The 14,460-nt window shown below is 38.3% G+C and overlaps 1 protein-coding gene across 1 annotated transcript; it reads left to right on the top strand.

The window, feature by feature from the left end:
• Positions 1-1,012: 1,012 nt before the first annotated feature.
• Positions 1,013-3,747, top strand: LOC124303374 (histidine-rich glycoprotein-like). The gene is made up of 2 exons (XM_046760505.1): positions 1,013-1,094; positions 2,209-3,747. The coding sequence occupies exons 1-2, from the start codon at positions 1,083-1,085 to the stop codon at positions 3,745-3,747; spliced, it is 1,551 nt and encodes a 516-aa protein (XP_046616461.1). The 5' UTR covers positions 1,013-1,082.
• Positions 3,748-14,460: the final 10,713 nt, after the last annotated feature.

Here is a 14,460-nt window from a genome sequence, read left to right as displayed (position 1 = left end):
AAGGAACAGAGGTATCGCTAATAGCTTTCACAGGGAGTCCGGCACAGCGGGTTAGCAAAGCGTGATCTAAGAGGTCGCCTAATTCACACTAGCCTCAACTATCTCTCATTGGTAGCCGTTTGGTATCACATGGTGAGCAAAATGGGATCCATTCAGATCCTTAAGCCTGAATTAGAAATTTGGATTGTGCTCAATATTCGTTTTCTTTGGTGTCAAAGGTGTTTTGGGGTCACTCTATCAATTGAATTTATCACTATTCATTGAAAACACTCTGGAACTTATCAACGAGCACTGCTTTCCATCCTGATATTAAATTATGCTCTTCTTCAGTTCACAATTTATAGACAAATTTTCTTAATATTCAAATTCTGTGAAATCCAAAATAAGAAGAAATCATTCAGATTTCGATTCGTACGAGAGTATCTCATAGTTTAAATTGAGCTGCTCTTACTCCGCCGATTCTCACTTACGTTACTTACTAGATTGGAATTGTGAAACTTTTGCACGTTTTAGTAATAGTATCGCGTTGATGTAGCTGAGTTTTCAGCAGCAAGATTAGTAAAAATATAAGCCGCATCATCGTCAATGTTTGTGTGTAAACCTACTATCGTGGTATTGGAATATGATGACGAAAACCATGGAGTGATTTCACTATACGTGAGTTGAAGTTTAAGATTTCTAACTACTTACCAGGAGCTTTGACGAAAGGAAGAGCCAACCTGCTGCAGGTGGATTAGGCACAACAATTTATTGTTTTCGATTTTAAAAAGAGTTTTTAGATTTTTGGTTCACGATCAGTTACGCGGAGCGAGAAATGTTACACTCGAAATCATGCAATCAGTTATATGTAGGAGAAACCATGAGTAGAGAAAACAAACTCGTATAATAAACAATAAGTTTCGTTGCGCTCCACCGCACATTACGATAATAATTAAAATATTAATAAATTTTTTTTGCAATACTAGCACTTCCCACGAAAGAAAGTACGAACAGTCTCACGCCCGGTGTCTCTATAAAAGGCTATGCTTGTCCAGATTCGGTATCTAGTTGTCTGCAGCTGATCACATCACAAACACTTCAGGATGGGCACTTGGGTAAGTTTCAGATTTTTATGAATACTTTCAATCATATGAATAATTCCACTCGCATTCTTGTGACAATTACCAAAAATCAAAAAAACCGTTACTTTCGAGCAATATATACAATTTCCCAACGAGTCGCATTCTTTTTTCAAATTTCATACGTTCAGATTTAGTTTTACCAGGTCAAGGTGATATAGGCACGAGCTTAAGATAAGCATGTATCGGCTCGTGTGAACTTTAAATTATATAAAATCTATATGAAAATATTCAATAGTATGGGGAACTCGGATCTCATTTAATTGTGATCCCGTTTCCTTCCATTTGGGTGATGCGTGTCTGGTTTTGAGTCGATCTGGTTTCAGGGAAAAACAGTATTTGATTAGCATAATCTTGGAAAAGTGTAGAAGGCAGTTTTTGATTAAACTAATATAACTATAGTTTACGGGGGTAAAAATTTAGTCCACTGCTTAGAACAGGACTGCATTTTTTCAATCCTTGTGCAGCGTACTAATTTTCTTTTTCGACTGTCAGCCCCTCCTAATATATTCCTCTTGGAAGGCAAACGCTCACGCTGAATAACTCAGAATTTAATCAGCACCAAAGCAATTTATACAAAGATAGCGTCCGCTGGCCTGAGTGTACCATGTTTGTACAACTCGGTGCTGCCTACCTCCATCAATTACTTCAAGCACGTTGAAACGGAAGTAATTGAGAAAAATAAGATTACAGGAGTTAAGTTTCTAACTGGGAAAACGTGTTATTACTCTTTCGCTTCTTAAGCGTTGTCTCCGCAAATACGACAAGCATGGCAAAGTCAGAATATAAAGTAGTTAGAATAATTTCAATTTTAATTAATACTTATACGTATTCGCAAGTTCGTTGCCATTTATATTGTAAGGAAAACACCAAGCTCGTGGGAATATATTTCATATTTAGCATACTCGGACACTTGAATTACTAAAAGTTACGCGACGACAAATTTTTTATCCTACAAGACAAGAAGTTTATAGTGGCATAGTTTAGGTTAAAGCATTGTCTGAACGTTGAAGATTGTGCGCTTCAATTACAATTTTCTTCCTCAAGCATTGAGCGATTTATATTCGATGAAATTTGGTATTTGTTACAGATATGGCTTCTGGCTCTCGTCGTCGTCACGGCCGGTGCCCCGCAAAATGCACAATTTACGAAACAAGCCGGGCTGACCCCATCGATTCAGCTTCCCGTCAGTTCAGCTGCTACGAACACTATTCATTTCGAGACACCACAGGCCTTTCAGGTACCTGCCGGAAGTGTAGCAATGACAACCAATGCCCCTACGCCGACGAAGGTTACCCAAAAAAGACAGCTTCCTGGGATAGGAAATTTCGGCTTCGTTGGCAATACCATTCCAGCCCAGCCACTGAGATTCCCGTCTCCTGGTGTGCCGTCTGTTGGACTTAACCAAAATGCCGCACTGGGCTTGCTACCGTCAAATTCAAACATTGAGGACAGAATCAGTATAGATCCCGGTACGTTACATTATGAGAATTTGGCTGCCTCTACATCGCACCAAGCTCAAAAACGACATCACCTTGGGCATTACCAACACCATGGAAGTCACAGTCATAAAAGTGATCATCACCACGGTCATCACCATAGCGCAAAACATCAGCATCACGAAGATCATAAGCATAAGTCGAGTCATGGTCATAAACATGGACATCAGCATCACGAAGATCACAAACATGAGGAGGACCATAAGCATAAGCATGGCCACGATCATAGCCACAAACACGGTCACGATCACAGCCACAAACATAAGGGTGAACACGAGCACCATCATGGCCACGAACATCACTCGAAACATGAGCACCACGAAGAGCACAAGCATCATGGTGAACATCATCACCACCACAAGCATGCTCATCACAATGAGCATCACCATCATCACGAGCATCATCATATCAACGAGCACCACCACCACCACACTCACAAGGAAACGGAGTCGCATCATCACCATCACGGACACGACCACAAAGAAGATCATAAACATGATCACGAAGAAAAACACTCCCATAAACATGGACATGAGCACAAACATGGCCACGAAGAAGAACACAAGCACGATCATCATGAAGATCATCATCATTCCCATCACGAGGACCACAAGCATGGCCACCATGAAGACCACAAGCATAGCCATCATGAAGAACACGGCCACAAGCATGGCCATGATCATAAACACGATCATCACGAAGAACACGATCACAAGCATGGTCATGATCATAAACATGATCATCATGAAAAACACGATCACAAGCATGGCCATGAACATAAACATGATCATCACGAGGACCACAAGCATTCCCACCACGAGAACCATAAGCATGGCCATAACCATAAGCATGATCATGAGCATCAGGAAGAGCACGGTCATCATGGAAATCATCACCACAAGCATAGCGACGTGGAATATCACAAACACCACGGCGGTCACAAACACTTTGGCCATCACTTTGGAGAGTCAAAGGCCTACGAAGAGTACGCTTTTCCTCAAGAAAGTGCTCCGGCAGCTGCATCATCAATTATCTTCGGAATTTTGAGTAAAGACGAAGCGTCCACAGAAGCTGCGGCTGTAAATGACCCCGTGGAATTACATACAGGAGCTACAGTGATACAAGTATAGATTTCCACGATTTTTTCGTGAAAGTAAGCAGCTATATAATGATGATTAATCTCTTCTTGGTGACATCTATTTCGTAATTTTCAAAAAGATCTTGTGGCATGAATAATAACGCCAGTAAAAGTCATTGCTTTAGTTTTGGTTGTGGTTATACGATGGCCAGCTTTTTAGGACCAAGAGTTTATTCTGAGGCATTGCGAACGTGACGATGATTGAATTTTACGGCTGCCTACAAAATTTTTAGTTTAGATAAAACTTCGGACTTTTGCCATCTTGCAGATATATTTACTTTCCTTCATTGTGACGACTAGTATCGATCGCATTCATCTTTACAAATGGCCTCCGATAGAGGCTTATAGTTATAGAATTGTTTGGCAAGCTTATGTCGTGGCGCAATATGTGACCAAATAGTGAAAGTTCGGAAAGTGAAAAGTTCTTTGTCGCCAAAACGTCGACACATGTAAATACATTTATGTTTGAATTCGTTAGATTGCCGAAGAAAATAGGTCGTTAGGGGAGACGGCAAATTTTGTAATTTCGACAAGTGCTAGCTATTAACCTCTATACTAATCCAAACTATACCTATATCGTATCAATGTACTCATTTATTAATCTATGATCAAACAATAAATACCTTGAAAGAGAATCAGTTCCTGCTTTTCGTGACCAGTTAGACTAGCTACCATAGAAATGCCTAAGCGAACCATTTATATTGTATATCCCCAGAATATTGAAACCAGATCTTGATCTCTACTGTACTTCACCCGGAACTTCCATTATAAGGTTGTTATTGAATTACAAATGGTTTCTTAATACCTTCGCGCAAATTACTTGACATGGAATTACGTTTAGTTGTGAGTTGAGTGCACTGTATTCGGTTTAAATAATGAAATCCTCGTTTCATTTGAAGAATGCTGGTGTTTTCGCGGCAATTTGAATTCCTAAACTTGACTGTCGCATCAGGATGGATAATTAGAGTATCTGTGGCCTGAATTATTTATGAAGAAAACGAGTGATCAGAAGTTAGCCGCTTTCAACCACCTTAGACTGCCGTCCGGCATCAGTGCCGCCTAACAAACTTCACATTAAATTAATTTTGCAATTCTAACTTTCCACCAAGGAACTTCCGGGTACTGCAATTACTTCATGGCAGTTGAGAACACCGTCCAGCTAACTCTTCGATTAATCGGTTAGATCACTGGGAACTTGATACAGAAGTTTTGTCGTGACTGTCATACAGATCACAGGCATTTTGGAAACAGTTAGCCACATCTGCCAGGCATTATGTACGATATACGGTTGCTCGTGATTACAATCGACCCAAGTTACATCCTAGAGTACAAGCGATACAATTATCGTACCTGAATAAAAAAGTATGTAGAGGAACCGGCTGCATTTCCGGTTACAGAAAATAGAAAACTTTAGTGATACGAGTGTTTTTTAGGACTTCATGGAAAAATAAGAGCTTTTATCGTACAGGCCAGTCGTTACCGAAATGATAAACAATGTCGGTAAAGTGGACGGTGGTTAAATGGGACCGATTCAAGGCTTGCGGGAGAAACGAACGAGGACATGGATGTATTCGTTCTATTGGAAGTCTTAATTTGATCAATATCGCCGAGAACCTACTATATTCGCAAACTTTCTGGTACACCGTTTCATGTCTTCCGTAAGAACTGAGTTGACCAAGAATTTAGAATATATTCATCCTGCCTGACAAGGACACGATTACCCGAGTTAAGGTGTTTGTATGACTTGATTTAACCTTTGTTAGTCGAAAGAATGGTGAAAGAGGGAATGCTTGTACAAGGTGGAGCGCGATATAGGACAGAGACAAAAAACGGTAAGACAAAGGTAGCAGACGTCGTTAAAACTGCGCGTAAATACAGTAAAGCTGTTGTTAGCGAAAGCTGCGGCTGCGTTGAATATGTACATAAAATGTGAAAGTACAGACGATTCTCCGACTTGGCAGCAGAATTTCTTGCTGCTGGTTTCCAGTTCGTTAATCACAGAAACCGACACGCAGAAAAGAAGTGCTGAAATTTTTATTTCATCGGCATGATGTGTATGTGGCGCTATTTTGGAACACCCAACTTTAGATCTTGAAAAGTCTAGTCGGATAAGCTTGTCAAAAATGTCACAGAATCTTCTTGCCGCGCAGCTTGAGGAAAATATTAGTCAGTCAAAGAAAATATTTTCCAACAAGATTCAACCCCCTACCGCTTTTATTCAACCCTCAGTGTCATATATTGTATATTTATGGTAAAAAATATTTTGTGCAGCTATAAAAGCTGTTACATTGGAAATTTTTTGAGATGTAGGAGTTATCTGATAGTTTATCGTTCAGGTATTTATTTTCGACGTGCGTGCCCTAATCGACTTGACTGTTCAGTTTCGAAAATTTAAACACTCGGAGGTACAATCAATAGTTCATTTTCAAACGTATATAATGAATCAAATTTCTTATGGAAAAAGTAAATGCAATTTGATCATTTTCGAACGTGATTTTCTCACATCATTGACTGAGTGCATCAGTGATTTGGAATACTTCTAACTCGTTACTTAAAGCCGTGAAATTTTTTAATACTTTTCACATACTTACATGCAAAAGTAACTTTAAAGAGCTTTTTTTCACGTCATCGTATTTACTGCAGGCTTTCTTTAAGGAGTGAACAGGAACTTCCTGTATATCTTCGCTGTAGTTTCAATAGTTCAAATTTTTTCACTTATCATTTTCAATCGAGAACAGTCGCTACACCTTTTACAGATTCAGAAGAAGAAAACTGTAAAATGAGAAAACGCGCAGGATTTGAAGCTGAGGGTTGGATGTGAGCGGTAGAGGCTCAGAACTTGGTAAAGAATTTTTAACATGCATATCTAACTAGTCCCTTAAACTTGTTTATTCTGTTCCAAAGTTCACCTATCCCAATTTGCATACAACAGAAACACGGTTATGTAATGCTAATTAATATAAACGGCAGACTGCGAGATATAAATTGGCCCCATTCCGTATCCTTGTAACGCAAAAAACTGGTGTCCCAGAATTTGTATCCAAGTATGAGATCGAGAAATAGATTTATTTTTAAAATGATAGGTCTATATTTTGGTGACTGTTCAATATTAATCGTTTAAGAATCTGAGCTGAAAGTCAACGGTCTGGGCTTTTTTTCAACCTCTATCGATTCACATCGCATCTTATACTTTTTGAAATAAGTTCCCACGGCTAAAAATTTTCGCTCGAAATTCATTAGAACTTCTCAAGATGGCCTCCAGTGCTTTTAGGCGATACCACACAGCAATGAGAATCGCGGATATTCTCGTTAAATCATGTCGTATTATCTTCAGCCTTGTTCCGCAGCCAGAATGAACTTAGACTTAAGGTAGCAAAGTTGGTGAAGTCGGGTAATTTTGCTGACAGCTTCAGTAATTACAGTGAGCAGCATCATCATACCACAGTGATTCCCGCCGCTAAGGTTCTCAAGACTTTAAGCTCTTCAACATTTTTGGACCTGTGTTATACAGTTGCGAAACAAGCTATGCGGTTGAATGTTTTGGTGATAATGCGGTAAAACTGAGTTTACGGTTTCTTTTTCCCCGGCCATCATTTTCATCAAATTCTTTTTCATCAAACATTTTTTCTGTTCTGTATACTTTCATCAAATTACACCCGGTCTATCTCATATACCGATATGCAGTAGTGGAAGTGTAGCCGGTTATTTTGGAGTGGTAAAAATTACAAGCAAATTCATTTACAAATTTCCAACATCCAATACAGCAATACCAAGTGACTTCTGCATTGTTCGTTTGCCATATTGGTTCCGCTGTTTTGAATTTAGAAATTTCGAGTTCAGATTCGTAAACAGTGACCCAAGGAATCCTCCGATACCAAATTTCATCGAAATCCGTTGGGTGGATTTACCGGTCCCTTGACAAGGGTTAAACGACGAAATGAACCCTCTGGCGTTACGGGTCAGAGTTGATATCTGAAAAAATTAGGGAATTATTTTTCAATTATTTGGAGCCAATTCGGAGGGTGAGAAAGTCAATGTTCAAAAATTACCTTTCGAAGAACCACTGCAATGAACAAGTTATACAAACGTCTGGTGCCATACGTAGGTATTCGAGTAGCGCAGCGTAACAATAAGCGGTCAGAAGTAAACGCGTCAATCGAATTGTACTAACTAACTTCAACCATTGTTATCAAACCATTGAGAACTCACTTCAAAAAACTTCAGGTTTATCGTAAAATGTTTCGCTATACACAGAAGGAATATTCGTCATGGATATTTATGTGTAAAACAAGTTTTCTGATCAAAACGAACGAATTTATATCGGAAGGATGATTGCTTTTTGTCCGAAAATCGTGGATGATACGCGAAAATTCTTAACAAATTTTTATCAACATTTTTCCAATTTTACTTGTAGATTCGAAGAAATTTAACACAGTCCTTCGCATCGAGTACAATACAAAGTATCTCATTTCAATCAACCCAGTCAAATAGCTCGAAAACCAAAGACGTAGAGTGAAAAATATTTCAGACAAAAGTTGTAAGGTAAGAAGAGGGAAAGAAGATGAGAGTATTAGATATTCCCTAAGTGGACCTTCCAAGGTCTAATGAAAGTCAACTTAGGTTTTTCAAATAAAATGGTATATTTTTTCCAATGGTATCCGAAAGGACATCAAATTCTGCATCAAAAAGTACTTACATACTTGGTTCAAGATGACGCAGTTAATTCCCTTATTTCACAAGAGAATCGTGAAAAAGTTCAAAAGAAAAGATCGACCGCAATATGGAACCCTCCAGTCTTCCCATCTTCCTTTCCATCTTTCTTGTTAGACAGCACGTCACGTGAAACAGGTGATTGGATGCTTGTATTCCCACATGTGTCACTGATTTGTTGAGTTGAACTGGGAGCAACTTCGGTACAAAGTTTCCCAACAAGTTCACCGACTCCGAAAATACCACTACTACCCCAAGTTTGATCTCATACATTGTTGACTCGTATAGGACAGCGGGAAGAACAGAATCGCCTGACGAAACAACATATTGATGTACATGTATCGTATAATATTGCTGGTTGACATTTTTTACACGTTGGATTTAGTTGGTTGCAATTTAACCACCTGAAGCCCCCAGACTTGACCTCAACTTTGACCGCATGTAGGTAACTGGACCCTCAGCTTGAGCGCAAGACGAAAGTAATCCAAAACCAACATCAACTGTGTGTAATCGCGAATCATTTACTCATTGACGAGTGAGTTTGGGTCGCGATTGCATCTGAAATGGAACTATTTGTGACGAATACCTTAACGTCAAGGCTCAAAGGACTTTGATTGTTGATGACATCCAATTGCAGAGGCTCGGATCGAAACAGAACAACTAAAAAATGACCATGTAGCCGTAACAGTAAATTGAATTTACCGTGCAGACTCAATTTTCCTGAATTTGACTCTAAATTTATTGCCGTTACGCGTTTTTGAATCAATTATACTGCAATTATAATCGTCTCCCTTGAAGGTGAAGAAGTCTGGTGTCTTGGACCAATTTTTAAAGCTCAAGGCCGTGAGGGACCCATTTAAAATTATGATACATACGATTTAATTTTCCAAATAAACGTAGGGCTCCGTCACTCTTTCTTTTGGTTGTCTGGCTTGAGTTTATACGCATTGCGTTTATGATATCGTGTGAATTTTTCATTTTGCAATTTCAATCAGCTTTGAAGAACTTTCGAATTGTAAATTTTGGAACATTTTTGGGACTGCAAGTTCATAGATAACGTTACTGTAATTCGTTCACTTTTAAAAGTTACATCCACTACAAAAACATGGTCCGTGAATTGACACTGAACAGCCTTCACTTCCGGCAATTGTGATTTACCTTTATTTGCATGTGAAAGTACTAACATCAGCTACCGCTCAACATCATACGAATCGCTTATGTCGAATTTCCAATTATCATTTTCTAAAGATCCCACTGAAATACAGTCTTACTTATTGTTAGTTTGACACTGATAAATGACCGACAACCATTATGGGCAGTATTCCGTGATAATATGTTTTACAAATTGTTAGGTTGCGTGCATGTGCAGATCGCTCGTGAAGATACCAACTGGCTCATCATCGTGAAGGTTAACCACGTTTTCGGCTTTATTTGGGCGCGTCGCCGTCACGCCCAATCCGTTAGTTGATACTAATTACCTAAAATTTTTGTCCGATGTTCAGATACCTTTTCATCAATGCATCAGTGTGGTAAAACAAATTAACTAATACACTCGCAATCAACCCAACAGCTGTGACTTGGTGAAGGTACATTTTACGTGGTTATGTACTTGGTCACAACTTTGAACGTATGGATTTTTCCCTTTTTTCTTCAAACACGATACCTGAAGAGTATGTTCTCAAGTTTTAAGTTCATTTAACGAAAATTTACGGAATTATAAGTTTCCGAAGTGAATGCTGACCGCGAGAATTTTTGGACTAACACGACAAGATGAGGCAGTAGCTGCACACAAAAGCTGCTGGACCTGCGACGGAAGATGGGTGAAAGTTGGAATATGCTAATTCTAGTGAAATGCAAACTCAACTGAAAATTTAAACGATTTTTTCTCAAAAACAGCATTTCCTAAATCAATGACCAGTGATCACGATTCGTTGAAAACTACTGAATTGATTTCATTAAAGTTTCGTAGGATTATTTTGGGGGAAAAAAGGAGTTTTCGACCTATAATGAATTTATTTTTGTTCATACAGTTTTTCATGTCATAACAACGGAAGAGGGATTTTTCGTTAAAGATCCAAATGTTTTAGAGTTTTTCAGTATATTGAAGATGCAAAATTTTAATTATGCCAATCTGGCTTTAGATTCGTAATCGGTGACTCAAAAAACAACTAAGAACTTTGTGCCCAACTCTTTTGTTCAAGAAACTTGAAGTGTTAAAAAAAACAAAAAACATCACCCCACCCTGGACCTATGTCAGAACGATCGGAGCGAAAATTGAAATTTTTGAGATATTTAAAAAATGCCTATTTCTAAATAGGCTTGAATAATCGTAAGAAATTAACGGTTGTAAGAAAAAATCTCATAAAATTCAGAAGTTCTCGTTTGAGGTCAGAGAATCGTATAAAAAATCCTGAAGCAAATCGAAAATGGTGAGGGAAAGTCATTGATGGAATTGATATGTAATGCCCCATACATGTATACAGACGTCCAGCCGAAAATGGTCGGAGGTGATTCTCTAGATCGTGAAACGTCGAGATCTAGTGAAAAGTCAACTTTACATTTTTGGGGTGATTGCAACATTTTCTTTTTCCTTGAAAACAGCGAAACGGGGTGTTGATAAAAGATGCCCGAAATTTTTTCTAATCAAGAAATCAACCTCCATTTTTAAATTTAGCTCTCATACGTATAATATAAGTGTGATATGGTATAATAGAATATGACATTATAATTACGGAATATAATACATGGTACTATGTGTTACGCGACACCACTTTTTTGCTTTACTGCTGTACGGGTTTGATGTGAAGCCCGTCGCGCATCGTGGAAAAGTAAAAAACTTTCAAACGTTGTGTCTGACGGGTAAATGAGTCTGTAGAGCAAAATTCGGTAAAGGATGAATTATTTGAATGAAACCACTGTGGTTGTCTGAAATAATTACTGCATTAAATTTTCTTTATGATTATTGAATCACGAGATTTTCCTTACTTTTATGAAAATGGTGAGGTGGAAATTGCTCCATTTTACTCCGCGATTGCTATTACGGTTGAAGTACACGCGGTACTTTTCACTAGCCTTCGAGAGTCCTAGGCAGTTTTTCATTAATTATCTTTAGATCGATGGTAGAATAATCATCGAGAACAAAATTTACTTTTTCGATTTGTTACATATGTTTGAATAAATACGTAACGCTCAAAATCTGGGAAAAAAATCCATTCGTATTTCACATTATTATATTACCAAAATTATCTGTTTTCGCTAGGAAAACCTTGTAGGGAATAGAAATTGCTAACGATCGCATGAATTTGGTGCTGAAAGACAATTCTGGTGAAACAACAAAACCACTGATCCCTGCGGGCTACTGATATGCAAAATTTCACAAATATCTATGCTCTATACTGACCCGTTTCAAGTGAAATAGCCCTCATTGTATTAATTAAGCATACTTGAGGACGGCATGTAAATATTCCCTGGGGAATATCCTAAAATAAGCATTAACAAGCTATCCGATATGAACATATGAATGTTTAACGAGTACATAGATATTTGTTAAAACGTAGGGGCAGGGTTGAAGTTCCGAAAGCGCCGAATTCCGAAGTATTTGGTAGCGAAACTGGAAGCAAAGAAGTCAAACATTTACGAAACAACAAAGTTTCGAATGGTCGAAGTTCCGAAATGCAAGATTCGAAAAATTCAGGTTACGATAGAGCAAAGTTCTGAAAATTAAAATATAGTTTACTCAACCAGTGGGTGTAAAAAATTAGAAAAACCGAAAATCAGAATGAGGAGGATTCCGAACATAAGAATATCAAAAATCGAAAACAAAGAAATATCAAAATGGTGAAATTCCACCAAGTCAGAAATTCGCAGAAGTGAAAATCTCGGGTCATTCTGAATGTAGATAGTTCAGATTTTTTAAATTTCTCATTTTTGCACATTCGAAACTTTGAGAGTAGGTTTTGATTTCTTCACTTAGGGTTTCGCCGCAAAAAAATTCGGAATTTGGCGCTTGCGGAACTTTTCGGAATTTCAACGCCGCCCCTAAATATGAATGTTAATGATACTTCTGAAGATGCGGCCATACGTACATGCAAGAATATCAAACATCAAAAAGAAGGAGGTTACGGAAGGTACAGAAGGTCACATAAAGCGATGGGATAGTCTTTCCAGAGACGGCGACGTCAGGGTGGTGAAAAATGACTGCGTGACATGCCAGCGTGGGATTCGTACGTGCTGAAGGGACCCAAAAAGAGTCTGACATCCTGGGTTACAAGGCTGTATTAATGGCTCGCGGAAAAAAAGGGTGTGAGCACTTCGCTCAACTGTTACATTCTCACTTTTGGCCGTGGAGCCTTGATGCGATATTGAATGCAAATTAGGAGCTTACGTGGAAACGATGCCCACATCCAAGCTGCTCTCGCTTCGCGATACGCGGTCGCTTGTACACCGCTGGCAAAGTCTACAGTAATTATAACTAACTTGTCGGAATCTGTTTGGAGAGAGTGTTTGTTTCGTGGCAAAATGTCGTTGGATACGATCACGAGCCGCGGGTTGATGACCGATTCAATTAGAAAGGGCCAAGTCCGAAGTTGTGATAACTATTCATTGTTCGCGTGACTTCGGCCGCAAGCATAAATTTATACCTACCCATGTCAGGACCGACCTTAAAATTGGTAAAACTATGCCTGTAACTTCGTACAGTAAACAGTGTGGTATAAATTAAATAAGTTTTTGCGCGACTTTTATTAGGTTGTAGCCAAACTGTCAAATAAAATCTTGCTTTTTATCAACGTTGGATTTCCGTTGATATTGTTGGATGAGAATTTGGATATTCTTTTGTGACCGTCTCAAACCATGGAATTAGAATTTCTTTTCCCTCATCACTCGAGTGAGAATTACGGTCCACAGTTCATACAGCTACTCTTAAAACTAAGCCTGTGATGCTCTCATTGACGCATGATTTTAAATCGAATCCCTGAATAATTGTAAACGATCGAAACTATTTGACGTTTCTCTTTGAGAAAAATTGAAAAATTATGAAAATTCGATACGAAGAATTGAAGAACGGATCACCAAGAATTTAGATTTGAAAGTCAAAAAGCAGATCCGTCATGCGTACTTGAGATAGTTTGAATTAAAAAATTCGGGTGTAAAAGCTAATAAAACAGAATCATATTTTGGTTATTATGTTATTGTCAAGAGATTGGACAAGGATTGATATATTCATTGTAAAACTCAGCCTTTAGAAAGTATTACGTCCAATTAGAAATCGATGATTCCAATTAATTACGGACAATATCATATGTAGCTTGTTACCATTGGCTTCCGTTTCAAACAGATGTTATAATTTCATCGTGCAGGCCAATTTCGTACGAGCCATCGAGTTTGATTTATCATATTTTCACTACGGAAATTTGAAATTTCATAATTTCTCTTAATTGAAAACTGTTACCCATCGAGGACAATGATTAGCTTAATATTGATTATTTTGTTGTGCTCGGATTGCGAATAGTATTTATTAGTCACTGACGTTTAGAAAAAAAAAAAAAAAACGTTCCCATTTAATACGAAAAAGTGATCGAATATTTAGTCGTAAGCCAAAAACAAACAACTCAAGACTGCCGATTTTGAATGACTCTGAAGACATTTTTCATGACATTAAAATAATGATATCAGGAAGAATTTTCACAAAATTTTGAAGAGACAATGTATCTTCTATTTCTTTAGTTCAAACGCAAATAATAATGTGGCCAAGCTCACAAAGTGCATCTGATTCACGATTAGCTGAGTCGAATCCAGCTTATCGAATTCACCGACGTGGCATAAAAGCTTGAATTAGAAATTATGAGAACATCAGAGAGCTACTAAATTTTGTGGGACGTTGTGGACTCGGCGATAATACTGGAAAATCATGAACGCTTGCTCGCAACGACCGCATCACCATTGGGCAGTGAACAGCCGACCGCCCAGATCATCCCCTGCATAAAGTTCACTTTGG

This window comes from Neodiprion virginianus, chromosome 1 (genome assembly GCF_021901495.1).
Source record: "Neodiprion virginianus isolate iyNeoVirg1 chromosome 1, iyNeoVirg1.1, whole genome shotgun sequence".
NCBI classification, from domain to species: Eukaryota; Metazoa; Arthropoda; class Insecta; order Hymenoptera; family Diprionidae; genus Neodiprion; species Neodiprion virginianus.
This window is presented reverse-complemented; position numbering and strand designations above follow the sequence as displayed.